The sequence below is a fragment of the Pezoporus occidentalis genome, unplaced genomic scaffold, assembly GCF_034315485.1.
Source record: "Pezoporus occidentalis ecotype Australia unplaced genomic scaffold, CSIRO_AGI_Poc_V1 ctg11, whole genome shotgun sequence".
Taxonomy (NCBI): Eukaryota; Metazoa; Chordata; class Aves; order Psittaciformes; family Psittacidae; genus Pezoporus; species Pezoporus occidentalis.
Window position 1 is genome coordinate 10,896,040 of NW_026912886.1, and position 17,942 is coordinate 10,913,981.

Consider the following 17,942-nt stretch of genomic DNA (forward strand, 5'->3'; position numbering starts at 1 on the left):
CACACTGCAAAAATGCTGACCAGACAGAAATCAGAGACATGCTCTATACATCAAGAGAAATGAATGGCAATGGAGACCTCCGGCCACAGGCATTTGTAACTGCCTGTCTTCCAGGCAAAGGATGCTTCCCATAATCAAAGCCTAATCTAGAAAAATGAGACTATTTTCCTTAGTCTCAGGTCAATCTGTATGAAACCCCACACTAGAGGCAGCTGGGAAACTGGGGGTTATATTTAGGAATGAGTGGTGTTCTCACATAGTACCACTGGGGCCACTGGCCCCTCGCTCTGCCTTGTGTACGAAGCATAAGGAGTCATTCTCAGTATACGTATATTCTCAAAATATGCATACAAGTTACACAAACGTACAGTCAATTTTCTGTTCAGAACTGGAGCAACACACGTGGGGGGAGCACTGAAGCTGGAAAACAGCCAAACACAAGCAGTAACCCATTTGCTTAATGCTCTGTAAGTCAAAGTCTTGTTCACACAGGACTGCTCTCGAACCCGCTGTACACCCCAAGTGCTGCTGAATGCAGAGGGAGACCTGTATTGTTGGTTGCTGGTTGGTTGGAAACATAGAGCCGCCTGAGAGCCTTGGAGCTGCAAGTCTGTCCCATGGTCACTTCATCATCTTCTGTCTTTCCTTCCACCCACGAGAGGTACTCCTGGATCTCTTGGTCTAGCTCTGAGAAGTCCTCTTCACCATCAGAGCAGCTGTCGGCATTATAATCGATTTCTTCCACACAAGGAGGTTCATCATCAATCTCTTGGCTGCTGTTGCTGCAGCTTCTGCAGAAAAAATCACAAGAGAGACTGGACGTCATCAAAAGAGGGTTTGTTCTCTAGGGGTAAGAGCAAATAACAGGGAAATGTGTTTCCTGGGTTCAATCCTGGCTCTGTTAATAAGATATGAGATGGCACCAAACAAGATTTTGTATGTCTTTGTGTCTGTTTCACCACCTGTAAAATGAAGAGTGATCCTTACCTACCTCACAGGAGAAACACATTATGATTGTTATCACTATTATTGTTATTGCTTATACAGAAACAGAATGCTTGATATACAGACAACACTGTTCTTGCCTTGAGGCACTTACAAGGTTATAGAAGCTGAAATATAGTAGAAGAGGAGGTATTCGTTTTGCAGAAGGTTGCTGGTTTAATCATCACCCACCTCATTGTAGTTCCACATTTAGTGTAAGACCTAATTAATCCAGGTGGTTGAAGTGCTTTGGCACCTTTTCCTCCTGTTCTGTGCAAGCTCAGAGCACTGCTAACAAGAGGCAGCACAAACAAAAACTGGAGGCTTTGGGGTCTTTGAGCACACTGGCTCCAAGGAGGGCAGGAATACCAGGACTGTTGTGTTTTAGAAGGAGCACGGAAAGGCTTTGACAGCACGACTTCCTGGGCAAGAGCCAAATTCAGAGGCAAATCTGAACGGCTGAGGCTCGAAATGGATGTGCCTGTCACACTGTCTAGCTCTCAGAGGGCAGGTTACACCACCACAGCCTCCTGCCATTTGCTTACAGGAATGGTCATAGGCTTTCTTTACATGTCCACTTCCAACATATTCTGTATTACATCAGCAATGCAATATTTAAGGTAGAAATGTAACTGCTAGACTAGATGGCTCTGGGGGACAGGGTCTTTCTCCTGCCTGGCTGCCTTGTTCCCATTTGGCCTTAGCCCAGGAGGGCAGCTGCATAATTTTTCTGAGCCCAGGAAGAAGCCTGTGGTTTCAGTGCTGCCTAGGTCAGAGTCTGGATGAATCAGGAGGACAGATAGTGTGTTTTTCTCCTCCAGGTCAATGTTTTCAATCAGAATCAAAGCAGGGGAATGTATTGCTTTGGGGGACTGGGAAAGGAATAATAATCTTCCACCTCTGGGCCAGTTTGTAATTTGTCCCAAGTTGGGAAGAATGAACGGCTTGGCAGATGGAGCATACACAGCTTTAATGTGTGGTCTGCTCATTTACATGTCAGTAACCAGAATAATCTTCCAGCTCTCAGCTGTTTTGCAGCAGTGCCAGGATCTGAGGTTTGAGAACATACCAAAGGTGTAAAGTATTGTCTCTGGATGTATTGATCCCTTCTGCCTTCTGCACTCCAAAAAAAATAAGGCAAAGCTTTTCCTAGCTTTGAGACTCCATATCTTAACTGTATACAGACTACCCTGCAAGCAGAAACAAGCAGCGTCAACCCACTTCTTCTCTGGCTGATCTCTGGCTTAGTTTACTTCAAAGGCTGGGTATAAAGGATTCTCTGAAAGCTTAATAGAGCTGTACAGCTTAAAAATAAATAAAAGAATAATTATGCACTTTTACAGTTTCTGGCTGTACTTCAGTCTGCTCAGAAATCTGGGTCAGGAAGAACTCATCCTGAAATTGGGTATGTGACATGAAACAAAACAAACCAGGACAATCCTCCCAGCACAAACAGCAGCAAGCAGTGGTCTCTGCTCAAGAGGGCTTGATATTTTCTTAGTTTTTCATATGCAGGCATGGCCTGAATTACAAAGATAACAAGTACCTATGATAATGTTGAAAGCTGACTAAACTCAGGGGAACTAGATTTCTCATTTATAAGCTCTGCTTCTGTAGCTTTGCAGTCAAAAAGAACCAAAGCATAGCTACTTTCAATATTGCACTTGTATGTTTGGGAAGAGCTGCTAATGCCATTGGGATGGAGCACAGCTGCCAGCCAGCTCACTGATACTTTACAGATGGAACGATCCAGTTTGCAGCCTAGGAACTGAAGGTCAAGCATTGCATGAACAGGATCCCAATTTAGAAGAACAATTCCCTATCATTATTTAATGAAACCCAATGACAGAGGACCTTCTGAATTTTTTGATAACTTCAATGATTTTAGGAATGGATTTCTGATAAAAAGGGTGAAACAGCTCCTAGCACAAAGCACTTTACAATGGAAGGGAAATGTGGAAAACAACAGAGAATGAAAAATAAAAACATACAAAACTGCCATTTCTTTACATTGAAGCCTGAAGAGACTGTCCTTAGGATGAAAGTATTTATGCATAAAACCTTCGTGATGGACTTCAAAAGCTCTTCCTTACTGCTTACACCCATAGTACACAAACCATCAAGACTGTGACAACTCAATACTTGGACAGATAGACTGCAGAGAGAGGTTCCCCACAAGTGAGGCTGTGCCTACAAGATGTTTAGAGGTCAGGAAAAAATACTTTTTTCCTACTTTGCTCTGCCCTTTGCTGTGACAGTGAACAAGCAAGTCAATTAGCACTGACCTTAGTAGTGGTTTCTCCAATTTGGACCCCACGGGATCAACACCACCACCACAAATCACATCATGAGCTATCAAACAGGAAATAGATGGAACCAATTTCCTGCCACTGCCAACACAGGCTGTAACCACGCTGGTGAAAGGCTCTGTATTACACTACCAAACTCCACAAACCAGTTAGATCTGTACTATACGGAAATTTCCATCCCAATAATACACTTTCTGCTGCAGGAAGATTTAAAACCCAGGGCAAAGCAAGACAAAAGGGCTAGTTTAAACCATCATTTTAGAGGTTCTTCTGAAAGAGGAGTAGTGGCAGCACATGGCATGAGAAGGAGCCAGCTAGTGCTGCTAATACTGCCAAAGTCATCACATGCTGCTTCTCCCAATCAGCTGTTTTTTACCAGCTCCTTTAGGAAAGAATGCAAATGGTGAAACATGGCAATGAGCAGAAATGCCAACATCTGGACTATTGCATGTCACTGCACAGATTGCGCTTGCTTTCTTTTCCAACAGAGTGCCGTGGGCTTTTTTGTTGGGGCAGGTTCTTGGTGTTTTTGTTTGCTTATTTTTTAATCTGGTTTTTAAAAACTGCAAAAGAACCCCTCTAAGTCTCCAAAAACCAGAAAATAAAGAAACCAAAAAGAAAAGAACCCGGGGGACACAAAACAGATTTATCAAAGAATAATGATGTTGTCTTACAGAAGGTAAACAATGAGGAAAACCAATGACATTACATTAGAGAACTCCAAGACAAATACAATCTATGATACCATGAATGTGAACGCAGTACAGAAGAGGGGAAGGGAAGGCTGGTGATATATCTCGAGCCAACAGTCCCCCAGCTACCACAATAAAACATGTACACATGTTGGTTGCTCTACTAATTCAAAACCTACAGCCTCATAGACCTCATCTATTCCAGTGCAGGGAAGCCACAACAGCAATTTGCAACTTTACGATGTGATAAATAGAATTTCTTTGTTTTGATTTTTAATTTGCATATTTATTGAGATATGACTTGATCTTAATTAGTTCTCCTTTTCTATGTGTGTGTGCTTGTTTGCTTGCTTTTGGAAAGCAAGCAAGCTTTGGTACTCTTCAAAATAATTCTGGAGGTTTTTCTGACTTGAGAGAATCAGAAGGGAGCGCAGTCCATCCTTATAAATCAGAATAACTGGAGCTTTCCGGTATGACTGGAAGATACTTATTTCAGGTACCTCATGCAAACCCCTCTTTTAAGTCAACCTACTTGTTAGGTCACAGATGGATAGAAACCCCGCAAGCCAGCTGCCCCACTGAGCTGCACATAAGAGCCTACAGTGGTGGTTAATAGGCTATAGCTACATGGTGTACAGGAGGACGGCTGGTGATCCACCTCTCCTCCATACATAATCCTTCACTCGAGCATTTGCTTCCAAAGTGTGGAATAAAATTAAACATTTCCTAAGTAAGTTCTTGAGGTTTTCCACTCACACTTTGCTTGTGTAGCAGGTCACTCACCCTCTGTATTCTACTGACTGGCTCAAAATACAATGGGTTTTATTTTTTCAGCTGGAAAGAAAAGGCGCTGACAACTGTCCCTCTTAGGGAATCTGTGACTATTGTTCAGGGCTGCTGCTTGACCTTCACTTGACAGGCCTCGCAGTTGCAGTGTGTTAGGGGAGGAAGCGGAGCATTTACTTTATTTTCATGTTGCTCCTCTCACTCCTGTGAAATTTGCTGCAGTTTTGTGAGAGTGAAATGGGGAGTGAGTGGTTGAATTCTTCATACAAAAAGGAGGAAAAAGCTAAGTCTGGGGACCACTGCTGGTCATGGGCATACCAATGACGCCCTGTGAAGAAAGCAAACATCTCTCTGCAGTGAAAAATATCCCAGTAGCTGCATAATCCCCCTGTCAGTAACCCTATTTTCTCCTTTCCTTAAATCTTCTTTACATCATGATATGTCCCAATCCGTTGGAAACTGCCCAAGGCAGGGGATGTGGCTATGTATGATGAGCCAAACATGTCTCTGATACAGCTCACAGAGTAAAGAAGGCAGGAAATGGCTTTCTTGAAAATTTTCAAGATATCAGACATTTCCCTCTGAGAAAACAGAAAAAAGATTTATGTCCGACCTAAACCAGCCAAGTTCTCAGTAATTACCGCATTCACCTAAAAGAAGGGTGCACTTTTTCTCCGGTCAAGCAGGAACTGGAGACTCCAGCAAGTACCCTGACCACAGCTATCACCTCAGCAGAAGGGGTACCATAGAATCACAGAATGGTTTGGGTTGGAAAGGACCTTAAGATCATCCAGTTCCAACCCCCTGCAGGGGCAGGGATGCCTTATACTAAACCATGTCACCCAAAGCTCTGTCCAACCTGGCCTTGAACATTGCCAGGGACAGAGCATTTACCACTTCTCTGGGCAACCTGTGCCAGCACCTCACCACCCTCACAGTAAAGAACTTCTTTGTTCTATGTAACCTGAACTTACCCCTTGTCCTACTGCTACAGTCCCTGATGAAGCATCCTTGTAGGCCCCTTCAGACACTGGAAGCTGCTCTGAGGTCTCCACGCTTCTCTTCTCCAGGCTGACCAGCCCCAGCTTTCTCAACCTGTACTTTGTATAAGAGGTGCTCGATCTCCCTGATCATCCTCATGGCCTCCTCTGGACTTGCTCCAACAGCTCCATGTCCTTATGCTGAGGACAAAAGAATGGCACAGAGTACTCCAAGTGGGGCATCACAAGAGCAGAGTAGAGGCGCAGGATCACCTCCTTCAACCTGCTGGATGCAGCTCAGGGTATGGTTGGCTTTCTAGAAAAGAATCTTGTTTTTTCTAGGAAAGTTTTACCAATTGCATAAACAGTGCATGCTGCTAAGTAAAGTGTCCTGCAGCTTTTAAAGAGGTGCTGCCCTCTCTGTGGTGAATTTGGATTGTCTTGCCCTTCTTTCTACTGACATTAACATTGTACCTGTGTCACCGGACCTGAACAGGTGTGTGGTCTTGCACAGTTTTGCTTTCGAGGAATCTGTATGTTTCATCAAAAGTGCTTCACAGGAACACTTCCTCTGAAGTCTTGTAATGAATTTATAACGAATCTCAAGCAGCCACATTTGCAGTTATCCCAGAGTACAACTCTGCCTTTTATAGCTTCATAAAGAAGTATTCTAGGACATAAATGAAGCAACTATGATGCTTTCAGGTAATTACATCTGTAAGAAATACATTAAAGCAACAAGATGCCAATGAAGAAGGGCTTTAGTCTGCCCTTTGTGTCTTGATTCACTTTCTACAAAGTATGGTGCACACCTTGTAATGACTTTCTAATTTCATCTCTGGAATTCAAGAGCTCCCCAGGCAGCAGCCTGGCTTGCCTTCTGCCTGAGAAAAGCCAGAGAAGGCTCTACTTAGTCCCTGGCTTCACCAAGGGAGGCGATCAACTGTGTACTGATGCAAGATGACTCCAGCTTAAAGAACAATTGCATTCGCTTCCTTTGTTGCTACACAGCAAACAACGAGATGAACTTTGTAGGCTCCCATGAGATTTCCCTTTCCAAAGACTCTTTGCCAAAGACTTTTACATCTTACAACATCTCCTGAGAAAATGTGTACTAAGCCTAAAGCAATGCCAGGTGCTCTGGCTTTAAGCCCAACATGGCCAATCCTTTCACGAACAAGATGAACATAATTAAACACTGCCTTGAATTCTGTTTGCTATGGCTGAGAGATGTTTGGTCTTGTTTTGAGTGTAGATTGTTGTGTTTTGTTTGGTTTGTTTTTTTTTCTTCCTGCTGAAAATAGCCAAGAGAAAGATATAATTCATTGCTAAGACTCATACTAATTAGTTTTGCAGGAGTTCCCAGGCTAATTGTAGGCTGTAATATTTATAATTGATTTGGCCAGATTAAAATATGAATGTCTGGTGCACCACCTAGATACATAAAGAGCAACTGGGGCTTTATCATTTAGAGAGAAGGAAAGACAATGTGTAAATAAAAGGAGAGGACGAAGAGCAAGAAACCGGCTGACTCCTGGTCAACACTGTCCCCTAATGTTCATTCAGGCTTGCAACAATTTAGCCCTCAACAGCGCTTGCATCTAGCAGAAACCAATAGTATTCTCAGGAGCTACTTTTCCATTCTCCTTATTGGTGAGAAGATGGTTGATAACTGCTGTAAGAGCAGAGGAGATGTTGAGTGTTGAGTACACACCTCTCACTACACGTGGTTGGGAAACTGGAAAGTCTGCATGAAGAACTGCATTTAACTGAATTACACCATGTCATTGATACACCTTTGATCCTTCTGTGAAAGATGGGTTTGTATAGAGGACAAGCAAGCATTCTTCTCCCATTTGAAGGGTACTAGCTTGATGTCACATGACATTCCTGGATTCCAGGTATCACGTCAAATCCAGGCATGTTTCTAATGCTAACCAATAAAATTCACACGAACTGGTCTTTAGAATTGCAAAATGTAAAAGCTGTAAGAAGCCAAAAGCTGTGGATTCAGTCTTGCAAACAATCATTAATTTCTTCCTAATGGAGAACCAATCTATACATCAGTGCAGGGCTAACGCTGAATCTTTAGCATTCTTGTAGCTGTAATCTTGTATGCATTAATAAAACCCACTGACTTGAACAGGTACAAGTCAGCCATGAAATGGAGCTGTTAGCAGTTGGTGCAGACCTCAAAGGTAACTAATTTTCCTTCTCACCCTTCAACAGTTCTTAGGGTTTTTTTTGTTTTTTTTTTCTTTAATACCTTAATACATTTCAGCACACGGAAGCACCATCCTGTGTGCACTTTAGGAAAGATTTCTGAACTTGTATATTCCCCTTGGTTGCAATGATGGACTCTTTCACATAGTGTAGTACCTGGCTTGGGCAAAACACTAAAGACCCTATAAATCTGCTGCTTGGAAAGGCAGACATGAACAAAGCAGCTGCATCCCCTTCAGTGCTGAAAAGCTAACTCAGGGTACTGAGTCAAGTTTCCACTTACTGATGGTGATAAGTTAGTTGAGATGAACCTAACTATGGACATAAGCATGGCGAACTCCAGCTATACCTCCACAGACACACTATGCAACTTGCTAAATTTCCATCACACCAAACAAATTCAGCCACTCTGCACAGGTGGGAATGGTTCATTCACCTAAAACTGGCAACCAGTACTGTCTGCTGTGTGAATTCATTGGCAACATGAGACATTCCTTAAGAAAACTTGAGACCTGACTGCCTATATCTGCACTATGGATGGATATATCTGACTGCCTATATCTGCACATGATGGATACCAGAGCTCAAGCCCCAAATACAGATTTCAAGCAAACTGAAGACCTTTATAAATAGACAAATGATATACTCAGGCACTATTGGGAAACTAAGCCTGGGTTAGAATGTCTTGTGAAAGCATAGCCCTGATCTTACTTTTTAGATCCATATTACACTAGACCTTAGTGTTTATTTAAGGGAAAGATATCACACTGCATCAGCTCTGGACAGGCACACGGGCAGCCCAACCCATGTTTGCTGTTGAAATTAATTAGAGGTTCTTATCCAATTAATACTTGTGAGAAAACTCATTAGTACATTTTGCTACCTTTGGTTAGATGTTGCAGTCTTAGGCTGAAGAGAAATTTATGGCCAGCTCCAGTGAAGCAACTAACAGTAAATGGTTTAAAATCTGGTCCATTGCAATCTTGTTATATTCATTTTACATGGGAGATAAACACAGGAAATAAAATATGGGTGACATAAAATAGATGGGATAAAACCCATCCATCAGGAAGCACTGGCAGTGCCTTGGTTTTAGCCTGGGTTTAAGAACCAAAAGAAATGCTTTAAAAACAGGTAACAATTGGGCTTTCTACAGCTTAAGCTTCTTGTGGACACATCAGCAGTCTAGTCCCCCTGTATTGGAAGGTATTTGCTAAGACTACCAAAACTCATCAGGACACTAAATAATATTAGAGTTGCTGAAAATATGATTTTGATTTTTGTTTGGGAGCTTTTTTTCAGTGTCTCTACCCCAAGCAATTTCTTCTCAAAACAATAATCACATTATTGATGATACTTAGCAGTCCAGCCACAGTAATAGGGGAAGATTATTGGAATCCTTGTAATTGCTTTTGGGTGTTTCCAGTAATTGAGACATTTGCACTGAGAGGGGGAAAGAAATGTGGAAAGATTTTGGCTGAAATGCTACAGATTTGTACTCTTGAGGATAAATAATGTAAAGGCATGGGGGTTCTCTTGGGTTCTTATTTCCCTAGGTGCTGTTTCATATAATTCCACTGTCTTCATCCAATTTTTATAATTGGTTCTATATATTTAATTTCAAAAGTCCAAGTTCCATATGTCTATATCCCTGAGTTCTCTCTGAGTGACTTAAAGGATCTGGGATTTGAAAACAAAAAAAGATAGCATGACACACCTAGGCTGTGTTTTAGTTACATATCTGTTCTATGTAAAAGGTATTTTTTGGGTCAGATAACTACGCATGCAAATACTTGCTTGCACACCAGATGACAGATAGACATGTAACTACCTGACTGAACTAATAACTGATGTAAATGACTAAATTCCAATGACTATACCCCTTGGAGGAGAAAGAAACCTCTTATTCATATTTCATGAAGAAACCTCATTCTTCATGAAAACCTCTTTTTAGCTGATAACCACTCTGGTATTTCAGAGAATCTATGATAAATGTGCATATGTGTGCATATATGTAAATATGTCCATGCTAGCACACAAAGTAGATCACCATCCCTTATCTACATTTCCTTACAATTAGGAAAATAATAGATGCACACATATGTATATACACATACTCGTGGACCCCCAACACACCTACACAGCCACAGAATTCCATAGTTTGCTCTGTATTCAGAGCTCAGTTTTCATTACAAGACATAGGAGGTATCAGGAGTTACTCCTACAGCTAGCTGAAAGATAACAAAAGATCACTGAACATTGATGCTATTGTATTCAAGTGGAAGCAACCTCAGGGAAAGAGCTGGCTATTGACCAGGGCAAATCAGTTCTTTTAATCTTCAGGTGAGTGTTGACAAAGCATCAGGTCACCTGAAGAGGGACTTGAACTGTTTGGGAAGGATTTGAGATATATTTGGGATGATCAACAGGTAGGCAGAAATGGTTGTCTAAACTGCAATTTTATACCATCAGCTATTTGAGAGCTTAAGCTAGAAGTTAAAATCAGGTTTGTGTGGCAGAAGTTATGATCTTGGATTCTCAGTAAGGAACTATGGACGTCCTTGTATTCCACATCAACCTGACGCATTCTTGTACCTTTTAAAGTAAAGAATGAGTGTTTTAGAAACCTTTCTGCATAGGTTGTTCTTTCACAATCACATGTCTTCAAATGGATAAACAATGACTGGGATATAAAGTGCTGAGCTCTGACAAGAAGAATGATTCTGGTTCTGGAGTGTCCAAAGAGGGGAGAAGATATGGCACCATGTTGGGGTTCACCACCTGGTTTACCACTGAATTCTGCTTTTAAGGAAAGCCTTCAGGAAAACCTCAGCTTAAGGGTCACAGAAAACAGTTTCTGAAGCATACTGAAAACAAGTAATTTAAGACTAGCACAGTGGCAAAGATGAACCTAAGAGGTTCCAGCAAAATCATAACGCCCCCTAAATGCTGTGCATCTCATTCCAGGGATGTTCACGATAACTTATGTAAGAAGCTTTCTGCAGTGTAAAAAGTTCTGAAACTGATACATAACTTCTGTTCTCTTGTCCTTTCCTGCCCAAAACAAGTGTGTTTAGTCAATATTATAACTAAGAAAGTGAGAGAGACACTGTGTGTATGTGTACCCATAAAACAGAAGACAGAGAACTCAAGGCCAAAGAGATCTATCTCGCTTTTAAAGCAAATTGAAGCGGGGTTTATAGCAGAAACATCTGATGAAGTATGTGTGATCATAGATAACTGATAATAGACCCAGGTTAAAGCATCACCCTCTGTCTTCTTCCTAAATCTTCTTTCAGACATAATGAGATTCAGATAAAACAAATCTGAACACTCATGTTCAATATATTTCAAAACATTCTGATCAATTATGTTTTCAACACCATATGGAACCAAATCCAAAACCTTGCTTTAACCTCACTCATTACACAGCTGATTTGCATATGGCTTTGGACTTTGTTAAGGACAACAAAAAATGTCAGCTACAGCATCTAAGTGGCAACTCTTGCTAATTCCTTGATTTTGACAAAGCCCTGCCAGATGTTTCATGAAGAAAAGCAAATATTTCATTATGCTCTCCCTGCCTCCTAAAATTTGTCTGTCAGAATTGCAAGGATGAATTTTAGTGTTTTAGCACAGGAGATAAAAAATAGGCATGGAGGGCTGACACAAACATGACGCATTACCTTCATCCTGCTTCGGAACTCAAACAGGGTTTGAAGAGATTCTTTGTGCCAGAAGGACCTACCAGCCAGGAACATATGACTCCCAATAAACAGAGGAAAGAGGAAAAACAACAGCCATTTGCTCTGATCTAAGGAGGCGGCATCGCCTTGCAAAAAGAACATAGTAAAGCGCGTATAAAAGTTGTCATTGCTGTTTGTTGTGCAATAAATCTTCTGATACTTTTCTGTGTTCCTGTATTTAATAATGTTTCACCTGTTTAACAGTGAGGTGCTGTTTTCAAATTAATCCATTTGTAGCTTGTAGCATCTATCAATTCCCAGCAGGGAACAATTTTTAAAATGGCCGTTAACATGAGTATTTCCTGAATATTTCATAAAGATCAATTTTCAAAAGCCTGCCAAAATGTTCTATGTGTTTTACCTGGAAGTTGCAATTACGTTTTCTTACTTATTTCTGAATGTGAATATGTGTGTGTACATGTGTATATGCATCTATAAATTCCCACTAAAACTCGTTAAAAGAATACTAACACGTCACAGAAGCAAGCACATTCTGAGTGAAAGCTGCAGCAACATAAACTGACAAAAGTATTCATTTAATCAAAATAAGACGTGTATTTGGATGGATGGGGCAAATTAGAGCACAGCTTGGAGAGCAGTGAAACCATCGCTTCATAGAGAACCACCGCAAGCATTTAACGTCACTCTCTGATTTACAACCAAGAACGGTAAAAGGTCAGTTCTTGTGTGCAGTGTGACTGAAAAGATATGTCAGACTGTGAATCAGAGGAAAATTGAATCATGAAGCTAAACCAGCTGGGTTTGAAAGATATGGGTTCTACACTTGGTGAGCTTGCAGTCACATTGAGCAAACTACTTTACTCCCTTTGCCCAAGTTCCCCAGTGATACAGACACAGAAGGCTCCATCACTCTACCTGGCTGGCAAGTTTACAGCATGGTGGCAGAGCCAGGGTGTGTCTGGAGCCCTCCATCACCTCTCTAGCCTGAATGAGGGTGCAAAGCTGTTTAATCATGGAATCATAGAAACATAGAATAGTTTGGGTTGGAAGGGACCTTAAAGCTTATCCAGTTCCAGCCCCTGCCATGGGCAGGGACACCTTCCACTAGAGCAGGTTGCTCCAAGCCCTGTCCAACCTGGCCTTGAACACTGTCAGGGATGGGGCAGCCACAGCTTCTCTGGGCACCCTGTGCCCGCGCCTCAGCACCCTCACAGGGAAGAATTTCTTCCTAATGTCTAATTTAATCTACCCTCTTTCAGCTTAAAGCCATTCCCAATCACCTCTTCTACGTAAGTGCTTTTCTCTCTACCAAAAGTAGTAAGCAAATAGGTGCTTAATAACATTGATGAATCTGGTCCAAAACCTCCTCTCAGCAAACCAAGATTTCAGTAAAGAAAATAGCAAGTTTCCAGACCCATTAGGGACAGAAGTGAGTGTTCATGATTCTGCCAGAGAAGAATGAAGAGTTTAGCTGGAGGAATGATGAGGATGTAGGACTCCTGCTGACATCAGGAGGAGAGAGAGGTGCTCAGTAATACCAAGGATTAGCTGCCAGATCATATTTCAGAGAGAAATGCTGTAATTCTTGCAATACTGAAAACAACTGAAGTTATAAAAGTGAAGGGGAGATTATTCAGATGGGAAAGAAACTGTCACAAGCTGCCAGATTTTCTGTACCCAGCCTGGCCTCTGATTTGAAGCTGTCCAGCCTGTCTAGCAGACAAAGCCAGTCATCCAGCTTGAGGACACAAAGGCTGAGGACTTGTGCACGCTGGTTCCACTAGACCTGAAAACCTTGTTAGTCAGGAAATCTTGTATTTCCCTGGCATTTGCCTTTGTATTGATGTTTCTAGCTCCTCATTTTGTCTCTTTGCTTCAGAAAGCTGCACATTGTGCCACTATAAAGAGACATCTGCTCTTCTCATGGTGGAGTCTGTCTTCCAGGAACTGAAACACCAGGAAAAGACCAGATCGTGAGTTGTTTTGGCTCATGAATTGTGCCCCAAGGCATTGAAAAAGCACACAAAATAGTATTTGCTAGTCCAAACAGCAGAAATCCGAGTGCTGGAATACACAAACACACTTTACAGAGCGGAACCATTTGGGAAGGTTGTATTAATGAATGTAGGTTACTGACTTCTGTGCACTGTTCCTTCTCCATCACATCATGATGGTATGATTTTCTCTATAGAGCTTTTTGCTGCATCAGCTTAACATAGGTACCTCCATGGTAACATCTCTAGTGTCAGTAACACACAATCCCTTATAAAAGCACAGTGTGCTGCTGAAGAATCCAGGGTCCTGGAATGGTGGAGGACTGTTGAGCAGGTGTAGCCATATCAGACTGCTGCTGACTTTGCCCTGAGCTTGCCAGGCCTACATTGGACTTTCTCCTTTTCTGCACAGCCAACCTGCAGATAAACTGTGTCAGACTTAATGGTGCGTGATACAGGCAATTCAGTATCAAGGAGCACAAAAAAGCACCTCTGAGGCTAGATGGGTTATCAGCTCAGCTCAAAAAGCAGCCTATCAAGAAGCACTGCCAAGGAGATTTCAGAAATCTATAATTTCGATATTAATGCAAGCCTAAAACTTTGTTTGAAAACTTCATACTCCTCTCAAGCAGGCTAGCAAAGCCCAGAAGGATTAAATCAGCTATCAGTTCACATGAGAAAGTAATACACTCAGGGTATATGAAGTGCTGTACACATGAAAGGTACAGGAAGAATGGCAACATTATCCTGCAGGGAATCAAAGCTGTTATTACGCAGCAGTTTTCTCAGGGCTATTACACTCCATTGCTTACTCACCAATCAGCTTCTCTTTCTGGGCTTCCCAACAATACGAATCACTTCTAAATAACAATGCATTTAACTTTACATACAAGCTTTGCAGCCTGAAACACCCCATACTGCGTTTTGAGAAGGGAAGCGGTCTGATGATTTGTCAGGAAAAGGTCTGCTGATGTGCACGGAGCTGCAACAGCATGTCCCAGCTGAGCTGCTGAAACCCTGAACAGCATCATTCACCGCTAATTCTGCGCCATTCCCGAGGCAGGGAACAACACTGCTTTAAATCTTGTTGGGTTTAGAACAGAAAGCAAAGAATTCTAAATTCAGTGAGCAGCCAGTGCAACAATTTTAAGAAATAAAAGATATAAGATGCATGCCCTGTGTCAAAACTTGGCAAAAGTGCAAGGCCTGGATCCCTAATTCTTCATATCAGAGTATTCCTTTGTTTGCCAGTAAGGATTACTGTGCTATGACAAATCATTTTATGTTAACTACAACAGCAGGGAAAGCCTGTGGCATTTTGATGCCACTTACTCCACCGATGGGCACTATGGCAAGGCATGGTACAAGCTGCAGGCACTCCTGGGAGAGTGGTGCCTGCTTGTGTGGTTCTGGGAAAGCAGGGAGCTTGGGAAGTGGTAGAGTAAGGTCAGAGAGCCTGTATACACTGATCCAGAGCACCCCTTAGGCAGCCTTTTTCACCCATGTTTCTAGCAACAGGTCTCAGTGAAAGACAGATCCTGCTGTTTGCCCTTCTCTGACACACATGTACTTACTGTAATGGTCTCCTGTGAGTTTGGGAGGAAAATGCCCAGAATTAGGTAAAAGCCCATACAATTAGGCTTTTTAGTCATATTAGTCATATTAACCTAAGCTGCTCAGGGGGAATTCATTAAGCAAAATGGATAAATTATCTGTCTAAAGATCTGCGATGAGTAGCAAAGCCAGGCACGACAAACTGACAGCTCTAGCTGCAGAGATGCTTCCTTCCACCTTCTCATGCTGTTCTAGACATTTCCAGTGCAATAGAAGTCTACAGGGAGACAATCAAGGAAGAAGATTTCCTGAGCTTTCTATTCCCTTGCTGCTTTTAAGGTCTGCCCCCTCAGAAGCTTGGCATACCCCTCTCCCACACTACTCCCTATAGTCAAGAAATGCTTAACATTTCACTTCTTACAGAAGGTATCCTTTGAAATGGATTAACCTAACACGCCTTAAACTCAGACCTATCAATTTCCTCTGTTGGAGGCTTTGGATTTAGATATCTTTGCTGTACTGGAAAATATCCACTGATAACAAGCAATTATTATTACAAGATATATCCTTAGAGACAAAAACTGGCTGCTAGGGAAGATTGAAATCAAGGGGAGAGGGGAAAACCAAAAATACTATTCTCACTTAACCTGACAGGGTTTTAATCACTTTCCCAGCATGTCATAGCGAAGAGCCCTTGGACAACTTCCTGAGCAAGACTCAATCGACACCTACCACATAAAGCACTTGATTCTCTCACAACAACATTAAGCATCATTATTGAAAATGGATGATGGAGTTCAATGCTAATTTCAAATTTAATTCGGTGTTTGAAGCCATTAAAAATATATATAATCTCCTCTTCTCCCCATGAGCTAACATTTGGGCCCTGAAGGCAGCATCCACAGCAGCCTGAAAGACAGTTTGTAGAGTTAATTTCTGTGTGACTTTATGGGTATGAATTAGATTGAATGATTCATAAAACATATACCTAACATAATGCCTATGACAGCAAGAATTTAAATCAAACAGTTTGTGTTTAGGACTGTTTTAAAGCGCTAACTGTAGTGGGGAGGAGTTGCTGCAGGAGAAGAGCAGAGGTTAATGTGCTTGCCTTTCCATCACTGTGGACCTGCATGTTTGAGTTGCAAAGGGAATGAACTTAGCAAACCAACTCTGGCATATGTCAGAATGACTTTGAGGTGCATCATAAACTCTCAGAGGGTTCAGAGCACAGGCAGCCTGTGCTGGACAAGCAACACTAGCAGTAGCCTGGAAGACTCTTACCTGTGCCCCAAGGAGCTTGTCATCTTCAATGACAGTGTGATAACATGTGCTAAGCAGAGACCCATAGCCACAAAATGAGCATCTCTGACGTGGGGCTAAGCAATCAACAGCAGGAGAGATTGTGCTGAAGCACAGGGTAGAAAGGTGGTTATGGAGGGGAGCAAAACAGTCACTGATACAGAAGTCTGTTCAGTGGGAATACTGAAAACTGAGGTTTTCAGTATTGAGGGTGGAAAGATAAGGTATGAAAATACATTCACTCCTCAGATGCCCCATACTCCAGCAGTCTTCAGGACTCCTGACCACAGCAACCACAGCAGGATCTGCCTTCCTGGAATGGCTCTCAATTTGGGCAACATCTGCCAGGTATATGAGTAATCCTAACAGCCTCAGCAGGAATAGGTGTCCATGTAGATGGCAACTAAAGCCTGTTGCAGGAGAACAAGATGCTCTGCACTGCTGCCAGAACACTCAGTAGCAGGACTTTCAGCTGCTCACTTAGGTTAATAAGGTAGCTGAGGAGAGCTGGAAAACGAGGTCCCTATGGGGGTTTGGGATTGTAACAGCAGCACAGGATAGACAAGCCCATAAGGTGAGGCTTGGACCAGTACAAGACAGTGGTGGAAATTATATGAAACCTGTCATCCCTTGGTATGCCTGGATGCAAGATGAGAAGCTCATACTCAGGCCATGGCCTATTTCCAGTTCTGAAATCCAAACACCATATTTTCCCGTTTAGTTTTTAACCAATGTTGCTTCAGCACTTAATTGTCTACCTGCTGGCCTGGCCTTTTCTGCCATGTTGCTGCCAGGCCATCAGTGTGTCCATCAGGGTAAAACAAGCTTTGAATCAGGTGATAAATTGCTAGTTTTGCTGCAGCTGGTAACATCTCTTAAATGTTTAAACAGTACAATCGCACACACATCTAGTAGCTGCTTGGTTATGTTTATTTTGGATGAGGTGCTATGCCATTTCTTCAATGTGCATGTCAAATATTCATAGATGGCAGGCTACTGAGATATCTTTTGTAGTATTTATAGAATTTATTTATCAGCAGAATCAATCTTTATGTGCCTAGCTGCAGCACTACTTGCTCCCTTACCCATTTCTCCCAGACAGTGTCTGTCTATCTAATATCCCTCTTCCTGCAACATCTATCTATTCACAGTATGGCTGTACAAGGTATTTTCCCATGAGAACTCGCAGTATCCATCTCTTTAATTTTAACCATATATCCATTCCATCTAATGCTTGCCATCTATCCGAAGCACTTGCTGTATCACTCCACACCATCTCTTTATCTAGTCAGTGGTAGCTGTCTCTCCATAGTGCCTCTATGCCTTTCTCTCAGTCACACACAACACCAGAGTGTAACTATGGGTTTTGGACCACAACAATATATTTTCCTATTTTTTTTGCCAAATTGGA

At 42.0% G+C, this 17,942-nt stretch overlaps 1 protein-coding gene across 3 annotated transcripts in view; it reads right to left on the reverse strand.

Annotated features, from left to right (window-relative positions):
* Positions 1-313: 313 nt before the first annotated feature.
* The window catches only part of AGBL1 (AGBL carboxypeptidase 1), a 287,819-nt gene continuing 270,190 nt past the window's right edge, over positions 314-17,942 (reverse strand). For 2 of the 3 annotated variants that reach the window (XM_062630796.1, XM_062630816.1), the window contains one exon: positions 314-791. In XM_062630796.1, the coding sequence (XP_062486780.1) occupies positions 485-791 (307 nt within the window). In that variant the 3' untranslated portion in view covers positions 314-484. The remainder of the gene's footprint in view (positions 792-17,942) is intronic. The other variant, XM_062630805.1, reaches the window with a different exon arrangement.